We start from the raw sequence: 24,736 nt of genomic DNA on the forward strand, positions 1-24,736 counted from the left end.
CGACCAAGGCCCTCGCTCTCTTCAATGCTGGGAAGGCTGAGGGAGGTGAGGAAGCTGCAGAGGAAGGTCTGAAACCGCGGAGGTTGGTTCGTGAGCTTTCGGGCAAGAAGCCATCTCATCACTCAGAGAGCAAGGTGAAGCAGCCAGTGCCGATGGAGAAGCTGCAGCAAACCATCCAGAAGATCTGGCTAGGGTCGCTGACGAAGGTGGTGGCCCTAAACAGCGTATTTTCAATGTAGGGGAAGCAGCTAGGCTCCTACTGGAAGAAGAGGCCATCCAGGACTTTCACAGCCAGAGACCTTAAACTTTCAAAAGATGGGCTGACTCTCTTGTTAGGGGTTGATGCAGCTGGTGACTTGAAGTTGAAGCCTATGGTCGTTCACTATTCCAGAAGTCCCAGGACCCTTAAGAATTATGCTAGGTCTACTCTGCCTGTGCTCTGTAAATGGAACCACAAAGCCTGGGTGATAGCACAGCTGTTGACAGCATGGTTTACTGAATATTTAAAGCCAATTGTCGAGACTTACTGCTCAGAAGAAAAGATTCCTTTCAAAATATTCCTGCTTATCGACAGTGTACGTGGTCACCCAGGACCTCTGATGGAGATGTCCGGTGAGATGAATGTTGTTTTCATGCCTGCTCACACAACGTCCATTCTGTGGCTAACGGATCAAGGGGTCATTTCAACTTTCAAGTCTTATTATTTAAGAAATAGATTTCGTAAGCCTAGAGCTGCCAGAGATAGTATTCCTCTGATGGATCTAGCCAAAGTCAACTGAAAACCTTCTGGAATGAATTCGCCATTCTACACGCCCTTCAGAACATTCCTGATTCAGGGAAAGAGGTCAAAATATCAACATGAACAGGAATTTGAAAGAAGTTTATTTCCATGCTCATGGTATGTCCTTGAGGAGCTCAGGACTCTGGTGGAGGAAGGAATTGCGGATGTGGTGAAAACAGCAAGAGAACTAGAATCAGAAGTGGGGCCTGAAGATGTGGCTGAACTACTGTCATCTTATGATAGACTTGAACAGATGAGGAGTTGCTTCTTATGGATGAGCAAAGACCATGGTTTCCTGAGATGGCACCGACTCCCGGGGAAGATGGCGTGAAGTCTGTTGAGATGACAACAGAGGATTTAGACCATGACGTAACTTAGTTGATCAAGCAGCGGCGTGAGAGGATGTGAGGGAGGGAGTGAGAGAGTGGACTCCAGTTTGAAAGAAGTTCCCGTGTGGGTAAAATTCTATCAAATAGAATCGTGTGCTACAGAGAATTCATTTGTGAAAGGAAGAGTCAATCAATGCGGCAAACTTCGCTGATGTCTTATTTTAAGAAACTGCCACAGCCTGGGTGTCTCAGTGGGTTAAGCCTCTGCCTTCGGCTCAGGTCATGATCCCATGGTCCTGGGATTGAGCCCCACATTGGGCTCTCTGCTCGGTGGGGAGCCTGCTTCCTCCTCTCTCTATACCTGCCTCTCTGCCTGCCTATGATATTTGTCTGTCAAATAAATAAAAAAAATCTTAAAAAAAAAAAAAAAAAGAAATTGCCACAGCCATCCCAACTTTCAGCAACTAACACCTTGTTTAATCGGCAGTCATTGACATGAAGGTAAGACTCTCCACCAACAAAAAGATTACTCACTGAAAGCTCAGATGACGGTTAGCATTTTTTGGCACAAAAATTTATCTTAAAGTCTTTTAAATAAGGCCAGTAAATTGGTTTTTTTTAATTTTATTTTATTTATTTTATTTTTTTTTAAAGATTTTATTTATTCATTTGACAGAGAGAGATCACCAGTAGGCAGAGAGGCAGGCAGAGAGAGAGGAGGAAGCAGGCTCCCCGCTGAGCAGAGAGCCCGATGTGGGACTCGATCCCAGGACCCTGAGATCATGACCTGAGCTGAAGGCAGCGGCTTAACCCACTGAGCCACCCAGGCGCCCTGGTTTTTTTTTAAAAAAGATTTTTTTATTTATTTGAGAGAGACTGAGAGTGCTGAGGGAGGAGCAGAGGAGGACAAGCAGACCCCATGCTGAGCGTGGAGCCTGACACAGAGCTTGACCTCATGACCCTGAGATCATGACCTGAGCTACAGTCAAGAGCTGGACATCTATCTGACTGAGCCATTCAGGCACCCCTGTACGTTGGTTGTTTTAACACAATGCTATCCCACAGTTAACAGACTACAATATAAACATAACCTTTACATGCACTGGGAAACCAAAAAATTCATTTGACTGGCTTTATTGCAATATCCACTTTATTGCAGTGGTCTGGAACAGAACCTGCAACGTCTCTGAGGTATGCCTATACCTATAACAATTTAAACTTATTGAAAAAACAAAACCAAAGACTTGAGGTGGGGGCATGGCCCAACACGTAGAATCAGTGCTGATGGTCACGGTTCCAGCTTTCTATCTCTTGTCCATGAGACTGCAGTTCCCAGAGTAGGGCCCTCTCAGAAATCCAGGGCCCACTGGGTCTACAAGGAGGTTTTGAAACCACATCCCAGCATGCTGACTGAAAGCAAGTGTGCTACCTGGCAGGGACATTTAGTACACAACCGCTCTCTCTTGCTGACATACTGCTCATCTAGTGACCACCTGGAGCTTTCCTCACTTGGTCCATCTTAGAACTGAGGCCCCACAGCTTTCAAGGCCCTGAGCCAGCAGGGCCCTTCCCCACTGTGTTAGTCTGAGAGGGTCCCAATAACAAATACCACAGACTGGGTGGTTTAAACAACAGAAACTCATTCAGTCACAGTTCCGGAGACTGGAAGTCTAAGATCAAGTTGTCAACAAGGTTGGTTTCCTCTGGGACCTTTCTTCTTGGCTTATAGATGCCACCTTCTCCCTGCCTTCACATGGTCTTCCCTCTGGGTCTGCCTTTTTTAATAAAAACACCAGTTATATTGGCCAATATAATTTCATTTTATCTTGTTTACTTCTTTAAGAGTCTCATTTCTAAATATGAATATATTATATGATATATATGATATGATATGGGGTGGGGTGGGGGTGGTTTAGGACTTCAGCATATGAATTTTAGAAGACGTAACTCAGCCCATAACAACCAGTTCCCCCCAGCAACCTCCTGATGACCCCAGTAGTGACTTCCTTTTCATTGTCCTTATACCCCAGATGACACCCTTAACTTTAGGAAAACTCCCAAAGGTGACCCGACGGGATCTTGAGACCCGCAGTCCTGACCAGCCCAGAGTGCCTGGATAAAAGCCATGTACCCATTTTTCCCTCCAAACAACGTTGGAGTTGCCAATAATTCTAGTTCTGGAGATGGATGGGTAGTGACGGTCACATGAGTGTACTCAATGCTGCAGAACTTTTAAACTCCAATATGATTAAGATGGTAAATTTCATCTTATGTATACTTTACCCAAAAAATCTTTTTAAAGTGTTAGAGATGATGAAAATTTAAGACCAGGTCCGCTAGGGGCGCCTGGGTGACCCATTCAGTTAAGTGTCTTACTTTCGATTTTGGCTCAGATTATGATCTCAGGATTGTGGGATCAAGTCGAATTTTGAGCTCTGAGCTCAGCCTAGAGTCTGCTTGAGATTCTCTCTCTCCTCCTACCCTTCCCCCTGTTCTCTCTCACTCTCTAAAATAAAAAAGAGAGAGAGAGAGACCAGGCCCGCTAGTTTAACACAGCAGCACAAAATGAACCAAAGGCTCCAGGCTTTTGGCCCTGTGAGCTTCCTCTTCCACTCGATTGCAGTTGCTTTTAAAAAATCGCCCAGTGCACCTGGCTGGCTCAGTAGGTAGAGCTTGAAACTTGATCTCAGGATGGTGAGCTCAAGCTCTCTGTTGGTTGTAGAGCTTACTTCAAAACAAAACAAAACAACTTCACCCTTCCTTACAAACCTTTAAGTGTCCCGTGTTGTTTACTCCACAGCTCCCCAAATCTGCATTCAGCACCAGAGGTAGACTGGGAAGGAGGAAAAAGCATGGCTTTGGAGTCCAATAGTGCCTCAAAACTAGATCTGCTGAGAACCAGGCACGTGACCGGGACCAAGTTACTTCGGCTTCTCATCTGTAGAGATCACAATGTAATTGGGGTTTTATGAATACTAAACAAGGTAATGAGCGTGCTGACAAGCTAACTCTCTTTGAAAACAGAGAATTTTAAATTAATAAATGGACTTGCCAATTATTGATTCATTTAACAGCCTGAACACCACCATTCAAAATATCAAAATTTATATGCAAGTGGCTATATGTGTAATTTGAAATTCTAACTGGCAAACTTTGCTATTCATCTGAGAGGAAATGAAAGATGCTTCTCAGATGAATAAAATATTGTCACATAATGCCTGTTAGTTACTTTGTTGGTCCCCAGTGAATCACACTGTCTAAGATTCATGCCCTAATAGAGTCTCCCACACTGACTCAGGGTTCGGCCATGAGACTAACTTTGGTCAATGGACCATTAGCAAGTATATTAAAAATGGAACCTTGCTTAGCACTCTCACAATGAGGTTTGTCTTCTTGAAATGTTTTCTCAGAGAGCAGTCACCATGCTGTGAGAAATCCCAAGCAGTCACACAGAGGGGCCCATGGGAGGGAGGCCATTTTAGACCATCTACTCAACCCACCATCAGGTAAAACAGGCCTTCTGATAGCTGGCAGTGTTGTGAGAAATAATGGTTTATTTTAAGCCCTTAAGTCAGGGCTGATTTGTTACCCAAGAGTGGATGGCTGAAACAATTCCTTTTCTTCTTCCCAATCTCATTTTGGTAATCACACAGAAATAAGAGAATTTGTGAGAGAGAGGACGTCTTCATGTTTAAGATCTCCAGCTATGGAAGCAAGCTTAACTTATAATTTTGGTTTAACTGCTTAATTTAGCCATGTAGCCTTGGGAAGATTATTTAATTTCTCTAATCTTATCTGCAAAATGTGGGTAACACCTGCTCCAAGTGTCTTTAGTGGGCATTTACCAATAGAATGTGTATAAAAGGCTTAGCCTGCCTGAACACAGAGTAAGCACTCAGTAAATGTCAACTACTATTATGAAATTGAATATACTGGCTGGTGCTTTTATTCTGAGAACTTTAGAACAAACCCAAAACGAAACAGGGGCAAAGTTTACCAGTTGAGAAATAGAGAGAAGCTTTAGAAGTTCAGAAGGCATTATCTGCCCATAACTTTTTCCCTCAGGAACAAAGACACTGAAGCCTATTACAGGCCTATAAGAAACATCACAAATTCTGTCTGCTTACAGACCCAAGAGACTGCCCTACATTCTCAAGCCCTCCAAATCTTATCTGGGTCTCTTACCCAGAAGAGTATCAGGCAGCATGGCCTAAAAGCCAAGAGACTTACTAAGATTTACAGAATGTGCTGCCTGAAGCTGCCAATTGTTATCTGAAATAAGAGCCAGATGTGGGTTCCTTATAAATGAAAGGGCTCCAACTTACCTCATTAGTTGAGGGAAACAAAGAAAGTCTGCAGGAATATACTTTTCAGCGTGTGCCTGTTTTTCCCTCAGAAAGAGCTCATGGATGCTAATAGAGTGATAGCCCAGATTTCTGGTCCCCAAATTTCTTTACATTTCTATCTTTCTCACTGAGAAAGCCTCTCACTGAGGCTTTCCCCGCTAATGGCGCTCCAGTGATTGTGGTGGATTTCGGCAGTGCCTTCACACTTGGTTGGCTGCTGCAACCTTCTACCCTGACCCTGCCCCATACGGATATTAAAAGAGGAAGAAAAAAACCCAATCCTACCGCAAGCCCAATTGCCTTTTCCATAAGTCTTTCCTGTCCAAAATTAAGGATAGCCACTGGGGCGCCTGGGTGGCTCATGGGTTAAAGCCTCTGCCTTCGGCTCAGGTCATGATCTCAGGGTCCTGGGATCGAGCCCCATATCGGGATCTCTGCTCAGCAGGGAGCCTGCTTCCCCCTTCCCTCTTTGCTTGCCTCTCTGCCTACTTGTGATCTCTCTCTGTCAAATAAATAAATAAATAAATCTTAAAAAAAAAAAAAAAGAATGGTCACTCTATAAAGGCAAAGCATGAACAGCTCGCCCATAAATGGGGTACCAGCCTGTATTTAAGAAAATGTTTTTTTCTATAAATTGATGCATTCTCCTTAGTTTTCCATTAATCATTAGAGGAAAATGGCTCCTACCAAGTTCTAACCAAAGAGAGCTAGTGTCCTGTTGAGCAATGTCTTCTCAAACTGGTAAGTTAGGGCCCAGGAGGTAGGGTTGGGGGAGTTGTTGAAAGAGAATAGCTCCAAGATCAGAAAGCTCACAAGTAGCTTTTCTCCCCAAGGGAAGAGTACTAGCAGACATGAAATTCCATCCCTTCCAGAATGTTCACTCAACTCCTTCATGTAATAATCTATTATGTTAGCTTGAGTCAAGAACTATCAAGATAGAGACAGCAGTCCTCCTGAATAGCTTTTCCCCAAAAGGAGAAGTCATGTCAAGTATTTGTTCTGTTCTCACAGCCCTCATGAGTAACTATTGAGTATGAACTGGATGCTCAATAAACACTACAACAGATGAAAGTAATTCATGAGGGAGTATCAGGGCTAGTTTTGTGTCAACTTGACTGGATCATTTCAGTTTCCAGACATTTGGCTAACCATTCTTTCTCGGTGTGTCTGGGAGGGTGTCTCTGAATGAAATTAGCATTTGAATCAGTGGACTCATAAAGCAGATTGCACTTCTCAATTTGGGTGGTCCTTACCCAACCCCTTGAAGGCCCAAATAGAACATAACGGTGAGAAAGGGAGACTCTGCGCTCCCTTGGCCAGATTGGTAGGCTAAGACACCTGGTCTTCCCCTGTTGGACTGGGAACTGCTAGACACCATTGGCTCTCCTAGTCCTCAGGGGTTTGGGCTGGAGTGAACTGCACCACCAGCTCTCTTGGGTTTCCAGCAGACACTGGGGGACTACCCAGCCTCTGTAACCGTGAGAGCCAAATCATCACAGTACATATTCATTATATATAAAAATATTTTCATTTTATAAACATACATTCTATTGGTTCCATGTCTCTGAAGAATCCAGGGAACTTTGTGGTGAAAATGGCGCAGAGCTTTAGAGGCAACATGCCAGGAGGAAGAAAATGCCAACCTTGAGCAATAGAAAATAAGACAAATATTTCTTCAATTATAAAAGATGAAAATAATCATCTTTGACCTCTGGTCATTTCCTCAGAAATGGGTGGGTCACAGTTGGTGTTCTGCCAAGTAACTTAATTTGATTTATTAAGATGAATACAGCAGTAACTTTGCATCCAAAGTGTAACCTCTTCCCCTAATCTGGATTCTGAAGAATATGCTTGCAGGGGTCCCTCAGATCCTCAAGTACCAACAGATGACACTACAAGAATTTGAGTACAATCTTACTTCCTTAAAAGGGATGCTTCTGGCATAGTTTGGTTTTTTTTTTCTTTTTCTTTTCTTTTTTTTTTTTTTTTTTTTTTGGTCAGTTACTATGTTACCAGTTCCCTGCTCTAAACTTAAACTGTGTTGGTAATTTGTAGATCTTTCTTTCCTTCTCTATCTCTTTTCTTTTTTCTAGAAACCTCTTGACACTTGCTCCTTAAAGATCTACAGAAGTCTCTTTTCCTGTGCATATAAATTCACCAACTGAGTCTTTAAAAAACCCTTTTATATCAGATTTTTTATTTTTCCTCTTATATAGAAAATAGTTGAACATCATATTAACTGGCAGATGTAGTTTGAAAACACTAATCAACCCCAGATTATTCCAAAGAATGAACAGCAGTAAATCTTATTCCCAACTTCAATTGACACCTAAATTAGGTTCCTTATTACAATACTTCCTCTCAGTTGGCATGCATTCATACAGATAATCAGAGGGACATACTGAAACAAAAATACTTCTTTTTTTTTTTTTTTTTTTTTTTTAAAGAGGAGATGCTTTTAAAGTGATCACCAGAGTTGTGAAATTCATTGGCATGATCCTTCTTTTTTTTTTTTTTTAAGATTTTATTTATTTATTTGACAGACAGAGATCACAAGTAGGCAGAGAGGCAGGCAGAGAGAGGAGGAAGCAGGCTCCCTGCAGAGCAGAAAGCCCGATGCGGGGCTCGATCCCAGGACCCTGGGATCATGACCTGAGCTGAAGGCAGAGGCTTAACCCACTGAGCCACCCAGGTGCCCCCAAAAATACTTCTGATATCCTGCTTGGGTTGGTGGTTTACATCACGTAGAGGCAGAGAATGGAGCCGCTGGAAACTTCTGGTGTTAACATTGTCAAGTTCAAAAGCAGCATGGAAGACGGTTCTAGGTCCACTGCTGTTCTACAGAGATTTAAGAAGCAGCTCATCAGGGCACCTGGGTGGCTCAGTGGGTTAAGCCTCTGCCTTCAGCTCAGGTCATGATCTCAGGGTCCTGGATTCGAGCCCCGCATCAGGCTCTCTGCTCAGCAGGGAGCCTGCTTCCCCCCTCTCTCTCTGCCTGCCTCTCTACCTACTTGTGATCTCTCTCTCTGTCAAATAAATAAATAAAATTAAAAAAAAAAAAAAGAATCAGCTCATCTATATATATACACACACACACACGCACACAAATAACCTGCTGGGGTTTGGATTGAGATTGTATTGGATCTATATTGAATCTGTATATTGGGAATATGATGTCTTAACAATACTGAATCTCTTGACCCATGAACAAGGTATATATTATTATTTAGGTCTTCTTTATAATATTTTGTAGTTCTCATTGTACAGGCTTTTCATATTTTTTTGTCAGATGTATTTCTAAATACATTTTTTTAAGCTATTATAAGTGTGGATTTTTAATTTCCATTTCTAATTGTTGCTACATATACAAACATGATTTTTGTATGTTGCTTTTTATCTTGCAACTTCGATAAAGTAACTTTTTAGTTCTAATAGATGCTTGTAGACTCCATTGTACATTTTTTTCCATTGTATATTTTCTACATGCCTGAAGATCATGTCATCTGTGAATAACGGCAATTTTATTTTTTCTTTCCAATCTGGATGTTCTTTCTTTCTTGCCCAATTGTGCAGTCTAGAATTTCCTATACAACATCTAGAATTTCCTATACAGACATCCCTACTTGTTCCTAATGTTAGGGGCAAAGTATGCAATCTTTTACAACTAAGTATGATGTTAACTCTAGGGTTTTTATAGATGCCCTTTATCAAACTGGGGAAGTTCCCTTTACTCCTAGTTTGCCTGAGTTTTTCTCAGCAATAGAGGATCAGTTTTGTCAGATGATTTTTCTATATTGAGATGATTATGTGACTGCTAAATCAAGCCTGCATTCCCAGGATAAACCCCGTGACCACGATACATTATCTTTTTATTATATCATAGGATTCAATTTACTAAACTTTTCCTTAGAATTGTTGTACCTGTATTTATGTGGAATATTGCCTTGTAGCTTTTCTTGTAATAGGTTTGTCTGGCTAGGGTACCAGGATAATTTTGGTCCAAGAGTTATGACGGCCTCACAGAATGAATTGGAAACTATTGCCACTTGGATTTTTTAGAAGTTTGTGTAGAATTGGTATTATCTCTTCTGAAGTTTTTGGTTAAACTCACCACTAAAGCCACCTGGGCCTGGATTTTTGTTATAATTAGGTTTTAAAACTACAATTTCTATTTTTAAAAATATTTTTGAGATAGATTTTATTAGAGATAGAAAGCAAGAGAGAGAGAGAGAGCATGCATGTGTGCAAGCCCACACAAACAGGGGGAAGGGGCAGAAAGAGAGGGAGAAACGGACTCCCCACTGAGCAGGGAGCTCAACGTGGGGCTCAACTGCCAGTACCCTGCAATCATGACCTCAGCCAAAAGGAGACAATCAGTTGAGTCACCCAGGTGCCTGTTCAGTTTCTTTTGTAGGGCTGTTCAGGTTATCTTTTTAGTGAGCTCTGGTAATTTCTACCTTTCAAGGAATTTGTCGATTTCATCAATGATATTGCATTTATTGGCATAAAGGTGCTCCTAATAGTCCTTTTATCTGTAGTGATGTTACTTCTCTCTCTCTCTCTCTATATATATATATATATATAAAAATATATAAATAATCATTCCTTGAACATTTGTCTTTCTTTTTTCCCTCACCAATCTGGCTGGAGACTTAACAATTTTATTGGTCTCCCCCCCCCCCAAAGAACAAGCTTTGGATTCACTGATTGTTCTCTTTGTTTTTGTCTTTAATTGTCTCTGATCTTTATTATTCCTCTTCAAGCTCTGCTTACCTTGAACTTAATTTGCTCTTCTTTTTCTAGTTTCTTAAACTGGAAACTCAGGTTACTGATTTGAGACCTTCCTTCCTAGTATAGTTATTTAATACTACGATTTTCCCTCTCAGTACTGCTTTAGTGGCAGCCCATTTTTCTTATTCATTTCAAATTACTTTCTACTTTCTCTTTAGATTTCTTTGACTTGTTTCCAAATATTTAAGGATTGCCAAGGATCTCTCTGTTACTGATTTCTAACATAATTCCTCTGTGGTCAAAGAACACACTTGGTATGATGAATACCTTCAAATCTGAGATTTTTTAATGAGCCACAGTGTGGTCTATCATCATAAATATTCCACATGCACTCTTGTGTTCTGCTGTTGTAGGGTGGAATGTTCTATAAATACTAACCAGGTCAAACTGGCTGTTACCACTGTTCAAACAGACTATATTTTTGTTCTGCCAACATTCTCCCTCAGTTTTAGAAAGTAGATACTAAAATTTGTCCATTTTTTCCTTGCAGTGTGATCAGCTTTTGCTATCATTCGGGCCTGCTGTCAGGTACATTCATTAACTGACCCTGTATCAGTATGACATAAGCCCTAATCCCTGTTAGTATTTTCTGCTCTGAAATCTATTTTGTTATTAACATACCCTTTCCAGCTTTCTTTTGACTAGTGGTAGCATGAGGTATCTTTTTCTATCCTTTTGCTTTTAACCTACTTGTATCTTTAAAGTACCTTTCTTGAAAGCAGTGTTCTTTTAAATCCAATCTGACAATAACTGCCTTTTAATTGGAGCATTTAGACTATTCACATTAATATTATCACTATTATTAATGGGACTATTGATATGGTTAGGTTTGAGTCTCTCATCTTGTTATTTTCCATTCATCCCAATTGTCCTCTACTCTCTTTTACCTCTTTTCCTTTAATTTTTCAAATTAATCAATTTTTCATTACATTTTATCTCATTAGTTTCATAACTATAATTTTTAGGTTATTTTAGTGATTTGCTTTAGGGTTTATAAACTGTAACTTATCACAGTCTACATTTAAATGATAGTATCTCATTTCGGGTACAGTACAAGAACCTTACAAAAAGTACACTTACTCTGTACTTCTTCCCTTCTATTAAGCTATTCTTGTCATCCATTTTGCTTTTACATATATTATAAAGTTAACACCACTTTTCTGTAATTTGTTTAAGCAATTATCTTTCAAGAGGTTTAATAATAATAAGTCATACATTAACCCATACTGTTACATGCTCTTCATCCCTTTGTGTAGATCTAGATTTCCACCTGGTAGCATTTTCCTTCTGCCTGAAGAGCACCCTCTAATTTTTTTCGTAATGCGTGCTGGTGATAAAGCCTTTTCCAAGTCTGAGAACATTTTTATTTCTTCTTTTCTCCGTGGTACCCAGAGTCTGTTAGTTATGTTATGTTAGTCGATGCACTCAACTTTCAATTATGGTGTTCCTTATTCCTAGATTTCCACTTGGTACTTTTCTCAATCTGCTTGGCTGTTTTTATAATCATGCTCTTTTATATCCCTTATTTCTTCACACTTGATCTTAGCCAAAAGGCCGAGAGGTGGTTCTCCCTTATTTCTTTAAATATAAAACATACTTTATACTGTGTCTGGTAAGTCTTAATAGCTTAGCTCTTTGTAGGCCTGCTTCTCCCATCCGTCGTTTCTGCTGGCTCTTGTCTATCTATTTATGTGTGATTTCTGATTGTGAACTTATATTCCTTGAAACTATTTCTGAGTTCCTCCAAAGACAGTACATTTTGCTTCTGTTAGTCACCTGGAGGACAATAAAAACCTGATATCACTTTAAATTTCTGGTGTGAGACTTTTCTTAGACTACCTAGATTCAAACAAGCCAGCTTCAGGGGTGCTTGTGGCAAAATACACATATACATTCAGGGGACGTGGAGATGTATTCTCTCAGGATAGGCGATCTTCCCTGCTATCTAGGGGGAGTGAGGGGACACACAAGGGAACACTGGAGAGGGAGGAGGCAGGCAGATGTATTCATAGTTCACTCTTACAGTAAGTCTATCTTTTTGGGTCTGAGCATCAGGAGATCTATTACCCCTCCCACCTTGGGCAGGCCCTTAGCTTTGTCTGCTATGCTACTGCCCCTTTCCCAACCCAGATGACGAAAAACAAAGTTTAACTAGGTATTTGGCAAACGTCCTAAGGGTAAAAAGTGGCCCCAGTGTCTTAATTACCTCTTTGTACTTCCACTTCCATTTAAAATTTTTTGAGACTTATTATGTAGTTCACGGATCCATTTTAAAAAATGGCTCTTGATATGTATTCCAAAAGTTTTAGTTGTCCTCAGCTGGTCCTTATCAGCCACAGTGATGGGGGAAAAAGTCTTTTAACTTGTTCTTTGTAGTACACAGTATCCAAAAACCCCTCTCTTGATCCAGAGGCAAGAGTGAGAACACATACTTAGGAACCAGCCGGCCCAAGGTCAGGTCTCAGACTCACAAGCACTGTGACCTTGGTAGCTCATTTATACTCTGTGCTGTTGGTGCAAGAAATAAAGGAGGTAATATCAGCACTTAAAGCAGGGCTGGCTCTGAGAAGTATGCTATAAGGACTTATTATTATTACATGAACAAGCTGTAATCCCACACCTGAGTAACAGCACACATCCTATCCAATGGTCGAAGAGCATCTGTTCCCTGGCTATCCTAGTCCACTCTACCATGCAGTAACCCCACACCTCTGTACTTACAGCAACAATGACCAGGAGTAATCAACTATGGGCTACTCACTGGATGTCAATCCCAGATACACTCACAGGATGGGCCCTAAGTCAAGAGCAGAACGCTAATGAATGCTGATCTAAGAAATGCCATCATCATACAAACCTGAGTGAACACACAGTCCTTTACCATTAACAAAATCTGAAAGGAAGCACGAACATAAACAAACATGATTTTAAGTTTTGTATTTTTCACGGTGGACAGTCATCATTCGCCCCAACAGCCATCTGAAGCCAATAGTCCTGATTGTTAAAAATCACAAAGTTGTATAAATGTTCTCCTCCTTTTCGAAAGCCATGTTCATTTTCTCTCCACGAAACAGGACTGTCTGCAAAGCCTTGTACTGACAATGTAACCCAAGGAGCTAACTTGGGCTCATCAAAGTAGTGACTGAAAAAGAAAGATAACTCTTAACAAACAGGAAGGACTAGGAATGTTCACATTTTTTTTTTTTTTACTTATTCAGGATGAGTGATACTTCTGATATTCCAATGAAGCTTAGACCTTAGATTTTATTTAGAATTAAGAGATACAAACTACATTCCTGATCCTATGTGGTATATTCAGTAAATGTTCACCAATTACAGAATGCACAAAACCAACTTTAGCGGTTCCTATGCTCACTGCGGACCATAAGATTCAAAGAGAAAAAAAAAAACAAAACAAAACCACAAAGTGTATAGGAATAATTTCTTGCCATCTGTTAACTTAAACAATGCAGAATAATTTACTGAATTAAAAAAAATCTGACTTTATTATTAGGGAAAATAAAAGTATTAAACTATTAAATGAAAAAGGGTATTAGGATTAAGAAAGAAAACCCTCAAGATTTTAAAAAGTGAAGACTGTTGGGTGTCTGGGTGGTTCAGCTGGTTAAGCATCCAACTCTCGATCTCAGTTCAGGCCTTGATCTGAGGGTCATGAGTTCGAGCCTGGCGTTGGGCTTATTTAAAAAAAAAAAAAAAAAAAGTGAAGACTGAGAAGGCATTATGTTTGCTTCATGGTCTTTTCATTATGGGATCTGAGTTTCCTGACGTTAGATAAAATGTAGCATTTACAGAGTACCTTCTCATGCCTTGTCCAATCCCTGGCACGTTAATGACATCTAGCACTTCACAGGATGTTAGTGCAGAACAGATCTTAGACATGATCTGGATTAAAAAATGGTCAAGTGTTTTCAAAATAAAACATCTGCAGAACTCTAACATTTAAACAGATTATAATGTGTTCCATAGAGTACTGCTGTTTTCTTAAGTGATGTTAAAACTTCCGGAGCATGACAAGAAAAATGAATAGCCTGTTTTTTAAGCAGCTGAGTTAAACTCTGCTCACTGTCTTTTCATAAGGACAAGTACTTGGCAGCAGCATATTCCTATCGCCAAGGATAATTACATCATTTAAGATGATAATGCTACCACACTGTGAGCCCAAGCAAGGAAAAAGGGGGTACGTGTGTGAAAGAACACTGCTTGGAACAGTAGCACCGCCCCTAAAATGTCAGGTGGGCACAGACAACCAAGATATAAAAGGCAAAAAGCATTCTCACCGCAACTGTTCCAAAAGGAGACAGATCTTCTCTGGAAGTATGAAACCCGTGATTGTACACAAATAAGCTTTGGCAACCACTGTGCTTGGCTGAGGACAGCAATAGGTGGATATGAAGTTATGAGGCTCGTTATTTCTGTCTCACACACACACACAAAAAGAAAAAAAAGAAAATATATTTACTTCTGCTGTATGATTCGTTTTCAAAGTATAGGCCACTGTGGAGAAGAAGAAGCCAGCCAGAGCCCGAGCCCGCCACCCAGGAGCTGCTACGCACAGTTCTGTGTGACTGAAGACGGCGCCCAGCCAGTCCAGAAGCTCGGGAGCACTGCAGGCTGCCTCTGGCTCCCCCTGGAGTGCGCTGCTCCGCAGGACGGGGCACTGCAGCTCTGTCACTGTGCTCAGGGCTATTTTTGGCTGATGCTCCTGAATTCGGTAACTGGAAAAGTGTGACATCACCGTTGATTCTTCTGCACCTTAAAACACACAAGGTCATCTGCATCCTGAAAGCAAGTTCAGTGAATCCCTGAAACCGCCCCATTCCCCCCTGAGAGTTCCAGGGAGAAGGTGAGATTAAGTAACACAGAAGGGAGTTGCGCAAAGCTGTATTCAAATTAAAATAATTTAAGTTGCTTTGGGTTCCTTGTGCCAAAGTTCTGTAAACATTCATTTCCTTTCCCTTTTCCTGGAAAAGCATAATCCTTTCAGATTCAACCCCATATTAGTTTCAGCATTTGCTCTAATAAGAAAATTCTGACTTACTGAATAAAAAAAGCGCTTCTTGTGGCTAAATAAAATTAAGTGAACTCTATAGACAGAGGAGTGTATTTGCATAATCTCTGTAAAGTTCCACAAGAGGAACTGAAAGAATCTCATTTAAGCTTATCTTTGAAAACCCAGTAATATCCAACTTATCTTCAAGGATTTTCCAACAGCCTTGGAAGACAGATATAGTGGCCCCTAGGGAGCAAAAGGCAGGCTTGCTTCGTGTCCAGTGTAAAAGAAATAATCTGCTCTCCCCACCCTCCACCCCAGAGCGAAGGCCAGCAGGCTTACTGCCCAGGATAAAAGACTGGAGTTCCTGCAGCTCGAGATTCCTCTGCTGTAACACAGCCCACAGCATGTGTGGTATCCCCTGGCCCACTGTGTCACCCCGTGGATAGTGGGACCTGGTGGGTTAGTGTGAGTGGAGACTCTGGCCAGGGCCACTACTGTGAGTAATTAAATCCCAAGTCTTATGCCTTCTGCCAGCATCCATGAGACCTTGCAGGCTAACTACTTAGCTTACAAGTGAGGAAAATCTCGGACTTTCCCCAGTTTTTGACAAGCCCTTAGAATAATTGGTGCTTTAGGAACCCAGAGCTCTCCAGAACTGAAAGCACACATGGTCCTCAATGAAGACTTTGTGCAACTGAAATATCCATCAGTCTGTCCTGTATCTCTATCCTAAGGAGGAGATGCCCTGAAGCATTATAGACTGAGGACTCAGGCTAGTGGCCTGGAGCACCCAGTGACCAGAAACGTCCCACGAAGAGCGGATGGACAGGCACATTTCCCAAACTGACCTACGTGCCTCCCTGTCCTCCAAAACCGAGTACGACACCATCACAACTATGATGCTCTAACTCCTTACAATCTTGTGACGGACCAAAGCTACACTCTAAAAGGAGCAAGGCACATGGCAGTTGTCAGTACGTCACCACATCTGGTGACCAAACACCCCACTAAATTTCATCTTCGAATCAATTCCAAGTGACAACAAACTTCATTTGACAATGGTATGCCTGACTTTGACCCTAAAATAATCAACAGTTTCTGTTTATAATTCGTGCTATTTTAAAACATACCACCCAAGGCTGTTTGAGGTACGGTGTAGGAAGGGAGGGAAGAAACAGTAAAAAAGTTAGCTGCATCAACACATAACCCAGGGAGATGGAGGAAGATGGCTGCCTGCCTCGATCATCCCGAGCTACGGCTCCCGGGGATGCCAGGGGGCCAGAAGCAGCTTCCCGAATAATATTTACGCACATATGTACCCAATATCCTAGACCACAGGGATGAATCACAATTCAATTCTCCATTATTCCCCTTTAATTAACAATTAGATTTCCAAATCACTGTTCTGTTCCATATTTTTCCATACCTGTATGATGCCAAGCCAAAAGAAAATCAAATTTCAATGGCTTCTTTTCTTTGAAGGACCAAGATATTCTTTCATACTTCTTAGAATTCAGGTTAAAGGATAAATCCATCAAATCAATGGAAACAACTTAAAAAATGGAAAGAGGAATAAACAGTTCATTCATATATACACAGCCTACACTGTGGAAAAAGGGCTGTAATCAAAAGCATCCGAATTTTTGGAAATTTTACAAATAGCAAAAATTATTTTGTTCGTGCAGTCCTTTGGTTTACCAAATCAAAACACTGCCTCTCCTGGGCATTTCTAGCATTGACAGTCACAATAGCTGTTTTAAGTTCATACTTTTCTGAGGTCAAAGCCCAAGGGCAGAGGTCCCTGGAAGGTCAACCCTAATCTACCTATGGTTGTGACAGCTTCAGTCACTCATGTTCAAGCTGGACACCATCAGCAGAACCGTAGCTCTTCACTCACGGGGCTATCTCTACTAGTAATCATAAAAGCTTGACAAAAGTAAATTCATTATTAAGAATAAGCTGTAGACTCTTATCTTGGGTTCATTACTTTAATTTTTACCCCCCCAAATATATGAATTTAATGGACCATTCCAATTCTGTGATCCTTATTAGAGGCAGCCCACAGCCAAAGAGAAACAGAAGAGCGATCTTATTCCTTCCAAAGCTCAACCGAGAGCCCCATGGGGCAGAAGTTCTAAAGACAAGAAGAGGCCATATTCCTTCTGAACAAAGAGAAGAGCAGCAATTCAAACATTTAAACTTAAATTGCTACAGGAAGATTATTGACTTGTTGGAAACTGACAGGAGCATAATACTTACTAAATTTCATGACTTTTCTGCCAGAATACTTAGATGGACGACCTTGAAGACCAGTTTCTTCATAAGTATCTTTATCCAGTGATAAAATTAATTTCCCTGTAAATCAAATAATCCTCATAAAAGAGATAATAAAATATGACGTGTTCTCTTACTAAAAGAAAGCACAGCCAATTGAGCAGTTAAATATGAGGATAATAAACTGCACACAAGAATCGTCTTTATGATACAAGGAGATTACTTATACATACATCCTATTTATGTACAAGAATATTTTTAACATATTATACATAGAAGGATATTATTTATGACAGTGAAAACAGAAATTATCTAAATTTTTATTAAAGAACAAATAGTTAAACCATGGTATACCTCTTCACTAGAATAGCTTCAAAATATTAAAAAAAAGTCAGTCAGAACTATTTGCCCCTGATATGGAAAGAAGTCTGTGACATATTAAGAAAACAGAAAATTGAGAAACGATGTAGTACAATGTGATTTATGTTTAAAGAAAAAAAAAAAAAGACCCAGAGGCACCTGGGTGGCTCAGTGGGGTAAGCCTCTGCCTTTGGCTCAGGTCATGATCTCAGGATCCTAGCCAGGCATCAGGCTCTCTGCTCAGCAGGGAGCCTACTTCCCCCACACTCCCTGCCTGCCTCTCTGCCTACTTTTGATCTCTCTCTCTGTGTCAAATAAATAAAATCTTTGAAAAAAAAAATAATAAGTTTATGTGTGCTTATAAATTTATAGAAAATGTCAAGAAAAATAAAAACCAACCTGTTAAAAACAGTTCATTCTAAGAAGGGGTGTGAGTGAATCATCAGGAGATTTGACTTTTTAAATTTTTTTTTTAAAACAGTATTTTTTTTTAAATTAAAGAAAGAAAAAATGAGTGTTGTTACCGTTTGGCAGGAGGGCAACAGTATTATCTTCATCAATATTTGTATTGTATGTTAGTGCATAGAACGAACCTGTAAGAGAAAGCCCAGACAATAAATTAAGAAAGAAAGAAAGAAAAAAAAATCACACCTGCAAAAAGTTAGTGGATTCTCTTATCTTCCAGGTGAGTAAGGGTCAATATCCACCACGGCTCCATCTCCCTCAATAAACCTAAAACCTGGGGCGTCTGGGTGGCTCAGATGGTTAAGTGTCTGCCTTTGGCTCAGGTCGTGATCCCAGGGCCCTGGGATCGAGCTCCATGTCCGGCTCTCTGCTCAGTGGGGAGTCTGCTTCTCCCTCTCCCCGCTCATGTTCTCGCTCTCAAATGAATAAATAACATCTATAAATAAATAAATAACCCTAAAACCTGCCAAGGCTGAGCTGGAGGACACAGAGGCCACCCTCCAGCTAGTTCATACTGCCACCCAGGGCCTATTTGTGCCAGGTGACTACCATCAAGCAGGAAATGGACTCGGGGTGCAGTGTGTGTCTCTGGGGGTGCTAGCAGAGAGGCACAAAGTAGAATACTAGGTGAGTGCAAGCGCCTGAGAGGAAGAGTTCCAGGTAAAGATTCAAAATGTGCCGTGACCTCATGTGAGGTTAGGAAAGCAGTCTCTGTGAACCTCAGTTTTCCTCATCTGTAAAATGGGGATCACAGGCCTAACTCACAGAGCTGTTGCAAGAGTTCAACTGGTTAAGACATGTGAAAGGGTTCCTAACAGCCAGAGGCCGCATTATTAACAAAGTAGCGCCCAACTTCAAAACAGATGAAAGGAATGAAGTTGACGGGACCAAAGACAACACGGCCAGCTGCCCCCGAAAGAGAGGGACTGCAAGTAACTGGATTGTTCACAGCTCCCTGCAGAAGACGAACGTGGGGCCTACAGCAAGAGAAGGGGCGTGCTTACTTTTAAGTTTAGTGACTTAAGTAGTGAGGGGGGAAATCCCTAAAGACAGTCTGAAATACAGTTTCAAACAAGTGCTCCCTAGGAAACAAGGGGAACAAAGCAACCAACCCAGCAGATACGAATGGAAATGGAGTGCGCAGAGAGCGTCAGAGCCACAAACGAAGCAGGAGACAGGGCACCATAAGGAGCACACCGCCTGGTGACCAGCTGCTATGAGAGCATCAGGAAATGAACCTTTCCAGGCGGCTGAGGGGTGGGACTGCTGGGAACACAGCGGTCTTGTGGCCACGCACCGGACAGCCGTGTATGCAAACACACAGCTCCCAAGGCTCTCTCCTCTCCCTGAATCCTTGTTTTAAGATGAGGGATACCTTTAAGTTACAACCTCCCTGAGCCACACTCATGGGCAAGTGTCATCAGAAAGCACCACCTAAAGAGAGCAGGAGAGGGCCCCTGGGTGGCTCAGTGGGTTAAAGCCTCTGCCTTCAGCTCAGGTCATGATCCCAGGGTTCTGGGATCGAGCCCCGCATCAGGCTCTCTGCTTGGTGGTGAGCCTGCTTCCTCCTCCTCTCTCTCTCTGCCTGCCTCTCTGCCTACTTGTAATCTCTGTCTGTCAAATATATAAATAAAATCTTTAAAAAATAAAAAAATAAAAATAAAGAGAGCAGGAGAGAAAGTAGGGGGAGGATACTTAGGGAGGGGGAATGATGCCTACACTTGACCAAACAGACTATCTCTAGGGAGTCCTACTTGGAACCCTAGGATCGTGATGTGATCTGACTATACTTCTTCCTCACCTTACCACATTCAGAGACATGACAAGGTTTTTCTTACCTTTCTTCACAAAGGAGTGGATGAATTCGTGTGTAATTAACTCATGAAGAGGTAAGTTCTTCACAAAGTAATAAGGTCCAGTTTCCATGACTAGGTTTTTCAGTTCTTTTGACAGTATCCCACATTCAGGAATCAGAAATGAAACCTATTGGAATGTGTAACATAAACCAGTCTTATTTTCATGTAGACCAGCCTCCAGCTTTTAAGGATGCTATAACATATGAAGGCTGCGAAGTTTCCCCCACAGGTTTCTATAAAACTTTTTTTTTTAAAGATTTTATTTCTTTATTTGACAGAGATCACAAGCAGGCAGAGAGGCAGGCAGAGAGAGAGAGAGACGGAAGGAGACTCCCCGATTAGCAGAGAGCCCGGTAGGGCGCTTGATCCCAGGACCTTGAGATCATGACCTGAGCTGAAGGCAGAGGCTTTAACCCACTGAGCCACCCAGGCGCCCCTCTATAAGACTTTTAAGTTAATTTACCAGTCTCAGGAAAAGAGAAATCTGACAATTCACGTTTTTCATTTCTGTATTCAAACATAGGAAAGCTAAAGAAGCAAAAAATAAAAAAAATTTTTAAATAATTTAAAAATGAATGGAAAGCTCTTGTTTGCATTTCACCTTTTGCAAATAAACCGTATGTTTTATATCCTCTCCACTGCTCTAAAATTGATTTTTAGGGAAATAGGGTACAATGGAATATCCTTAGATTTAACCTGGTACCAGGCTGAAATCAAAGTCCCTTAGGGCACAAGGAAATCAGGGACAGCAAGAGGGTCCTCGGACGCAGAAGTGGTCGGTGCTGTTTCTACTTTCTCGACAGAAAAATTCGACAGATCAGCCTGGGCAAGATAAGACACACACCAGACTGCTGCCTGGGATGAGCTTTCCATCTAAAGCAAAGAAGTTAAACCTGAACGGTTTCCAGGGTTACCCACGTGCTCCCCGCCTTGCAAAGCACTCTCCCGAAGCTCACACACCAGTCTGTTCCTGAGGGACCCGCGTCCCCACCTGCGCCTCTGAGAAACTGCCACGCCAGTCAGGCCTGGGTGGAGGGAGATGAGGCTGATGAATCGCGAGTGTAAGAGGCTTACACCGTCTCCAGGCTGAGTTTTTGGAGACCTCGCCACTTCAGTGGGTCGGTGAAACCGAGCCATAGGACACTTGACTGGCACCTGGTTATTCTCCTCTTCTCTCGCCGGCCGCTAGATAATTAACCTCACCGACGCCTCAGCTTACACCAAGCGCCCCCACGAGGACGCCACTTTGACGAAGCACCAGCCCACGGCAGCTCCCGGCAAAGCTCTGAAGTTGCGCTCGCAAGCAGGGCCACCGCCGCGCATTTCTACGCAAAGCTGCCGAGCTGGCGCGCTTCGGCCGGGAACCACAGAAGACAGCAGGCGAAGTGGAAACTTTGCCAGCCCTAAACCTCGCTCCCCTAAATGGTTTAGGAAAGCACGTGCTTCCTGGGTCTCTGCTGGCAAGACGCTCCCACGAGGAGAGAGAAAGAATCAAGGGGGGGGGGCGAGTCCGGCCCCGATTTTCCGCGGACCCGCGGGTCCACGTCGCACCCATCACTCGCTCTGTAACTCCCAGGGTCGTCCCCCACTCTCACTTCCCACCAGCTCCACCAGCGGCAGGATCAAAGGAACAGCAGCGGTTTGGTATCCGCCGGGGGCACGCCGCCCAGCCCCTCCCCACAGAGGAGAGGACCCTGCCCCCGCCCCCGGCACATCCTGGGAGTTGTAGTCCTGCAGATCCGCAAACGACCAGCTCGGAGCAGTGACGAGACTACAATTCCCAATACGCCTGGCGAGGAGCCCCGCCCCACTGCGCGGGGAAGGCGGGCCCGCGGCTCCGCCAAACGGGACCTTCCCCAAACCTCTCCAGCTCCCGGAGATGAAGGGATGCATGAGAGGCCCACAGAGGCCGAACTCACCCTGTAGTTGTGATAGTGCGTCTCCACAAGATGCCGGTGGCGCGACTTGTCATGGCCGAAGTTGGATTTCTCGCAGACCAGCAAGTGCCGGGGGACTTCCCGCAGCCGGCGCAGAGTAGCCATGCTCTCTCCCTGGCTCCGGCTCTGGGCGAGCTCGGCGCGCCCCGCCCCGCCCCTCGTCCCGCCCCTCGTCCCGCCCCTCGTCCCGCCCCTCGTCCCGCCCCGCGAGCATGCGCAGTGCGGCCGCGCCGAGCAGGTTGAGGTGGCCCGGGCTCTTGTTCTGGCCAGAAGTGAGGCGAGCCTTTGGTTTAGAAGCTTTAGCAGAAGCCTGCCATCGGTACCTAAAACGGCATATTCATTACCTAAAATGGAAATACCTGGCACCTGGAAACCTGAAACTTGCCTTTTCAAACCCATCTTTCTCGCCTTGCCCTCCCTTGCTGCTGTCTCTTGCCGTAAATCCTTCTTCTGGTCCTTCCCAAAAGAGTAAGGAACTCTGTGCAGGAAGAGAATACACAGTTTCTGTTGTCTGCCCTACAAGGACTAAGGCTCCTTCAGAACCACTTTAAGATCCCTTCTTAAAAGTCCCATCCGAACGGTTACTGGGGGTTGCAGTGAGAATTCATTTTTCCATAATTTTCCTGATCAGGGACTGCGTTCGTGCGTGCATCTCAAACTGGAGTGTGCACAGACCCGGTTCTGGGCAGCATGGATGCAAAACAGCCGACTGTAGCACAACTTTCTGGAACACCAATTTTACTATAAGACTTGAAATAACCAAAGTTAAGTAATTTATAAGGTAAGCATTTAAGAATTTTAAACACACAAGGCTGGGAAGTCTTCTGCCAGGTAATGTCAGTCACCTGTGCCTGGAATGTCAGCCTTTCTCTGAGAAAACTAAGAAAAACATATTTCCCGTTATTTTAAATGGGAAAAATTATAAGAAGTAGGTCAATTGAAAATTTCTTCCGATTTTCTAAATCACAGTATGGTATCTAGATATGTTACAGCTGTCATATTAGGATATAAAATGCTTAAAACATTACTCCTTGGTAACCTCAACCTGAAGTAGCAGTGGCCTCTCCTAGATGATCATCAGATGTGTACACCTTTGTTAATACTCCAAATTTTGGAAAGTGACTGGTGTGATTTTATGGCCTACTGATTGCATTTGGAACCAATGTAAAGGTTTTCTTGCAAGCCATTTCATTTAAAGTGTTTTATTAAGGGGGCACCTGTGTGGCTCAGTGGGTTGAGCCTCTGCCTTCGGCTCAGGTTATGATCTCAGGGTCCTGGGATCGAGTCCCGCATCAGGCTCTCTGCTCAGCAGGGAGCCTGCTTCCTCCTCTCTCTCTCTCTCTCTCTGCCTGCTTGTGATCTGTCAAATAAATAAAATCTTTTAAAAATGTTTTATTAAATAGTTCTGAAAACTCAATATAAATTATATCAGCTGAAAACACACAGGTGACCAGCCTCTAGACAGTTTGGGCATTCCTAACTCAAGTGTCTTCAAGGGAGAACAGTACTTGAGGATATGTTCTGGGGTCGGGAGTGCCTGTATTATGAAACAGAAGGCAAAAATCTTGTTTATTTTAAAGACTAAAGCTGTAGCTTCAAGTAAATTTGGGACTTACGACCTTTCAGCCTACCCCCACGGTGTTTTGGAGTTCTGTCTGTAATGAACCATTCATTTCTCCTTGCCTGCTGGGTCATTTCTATCAGTATACACACATGCCTTAATGTTGTGCATTTAGCAGAACACCTCTTTTGTCCCTGAATTCCTCTTCATTCTCATCATTGTGTTTCTCTGCTTGATTAGAGCCTCCTCTCTGCGCATTGTCTCCTGAGCCCATTCTGTTCTAGCTTTCCTCTGCACTACTTCACTGACTTGGCTTTTATCAAGGTCACCAATGATTTCCATTTTTGCCAAATTCGAGGCCAAGTTTTCTTATCTTGTCTTTTAGATGTTCTTATCTCTGTCTTTTAGATGCACTTGATACAGATGATACAGTCGAACGCTTCTTCCTTTGTATTAACTATATCTTCTTTTTTCTGTATTCTTATACTCCAGTGCTCTGGCATCTGGGGCCTCACTGACCAGGGTGAGACTGCCCCTTCCAGGGTTAGCTAATTCCTAAAGATAGCAAATAACTTGTGCAGTGAGCATGTCTTTCATTCGCAAACCAACTAATCTGGAGTTGACACCCTGAAATACCTCTTCTGTGAATTGTCACACTCTTCCCCTGTCTAATAACCCTAGGGCCGGGTACTAGATAACTGGGGATAGTCTACATTCCAAAGCCCATAGAAATTCTTCAAACCAGCCAATCCTAAACATACCTCGTCTGTTCACCCTGCCTCACCCATCCCTTCCCATAATAAAAGCTCTGAGGGATGCACTTGGCTTCCTGTGTTCACTCTGCGTGGCCTGCCGTTCCTCCCGATTCTAGGGAACTGTAAGTAAAAACTTCATCCTTTAGGACAGTCATTTGCCGTACCTGCTAGAACAAATCCCTGGGTACGCGTGAAAACGTTCCTTGAAACACTTACCTCTGGAGTTTTGAGCACCTCCCTGCTCCTGGGCTCCCTCCCATCTGACTC

The 24,736-nt window shown here is 42.6% G+C and overlaps 1 protein-coding gene and 1 long non-coding RNA gene across 4 annotated transcripts; both read right to left on the reverse strand.

The window, feature by feature from the left end:
- Window positions 1-209: 209 nt before the first annotated feature.
- Window positions 210-7,867, reverse strand: LOC116589094. The gene is made up of 3 exons (XR_004285195.1): window positions 7,001-7,867; window positions 3,880-4,048; window positions 210-1,115 (listed from the first exon to the last, which is right to left on the reverse strand). It is a non-coding gene; the product is annotated as an uncharacterized LOC116589094 (long non-coding RNA).
- Window positions 7,868-13,169: 5,302 nt separating this feature from the next.
- Window positions 13,170-22,323, reverse strand: RPP40 (ribonuclease P/MRP subunit p40). 3 transcript variants are annotated; one of them, XM_032341005.1, is made up of 8 exons: window positions 22,136-22,323; window positions 20,199-20,343; window positions 18,420-18,488; window positions 17,521-17,616; window positions 16,688-16,813; window positions 14,822-15,020; window positions 14,546-14,680; window positions 13,170-13,389 (listed from the first exon to the last, which is right to left on the reverse strand). In XM_032341005.1, the coding sequence occupies exons 1-8, from the start codon at window positions 22,256-22,258 to the stop codon at window positions 13,191-13,193; spliced, it is 1,092 nt and encodes a 363-aa protein (XP_032196896.1). In that variant the 5' UTR covers window positions 22,259-22,323; the 3' UTR covers window positions 13,170-13,190. The 3 variants fall into 3 exon arrangements, with proteins under 3 accessions (XP_032196896.1, XP_032196897.1, XP_032196898.1); XM_032341006.1 differs by lacking the exon at window positions 22,136-22,323 and adding an exon at window positions 21,812-21,899; XM_032341007.1 differs by lacking the exon at window positions 22,136-22,323 and adding an exon at window positions 20,680-20,702.
- Window positions 22,324-24,736: the final 2,413 nt, after the last annotated feature.

The sequence above is a fragment of the Mustela erminea genome, chromosome 4 (genome assembly GCF_009829155.1).
Source record: "Mustela erminea isolate mMusErm1 chromosome 4, mMusErm1.Pri, whole genome shotgun sequence".
Taxonomy (NCBI): domain Eukaryota; kingdom Metazoa; phylum Chordata; class Mammalia; order Carnivora; family Mustelidae; genus Mustela; species Mustela erminea.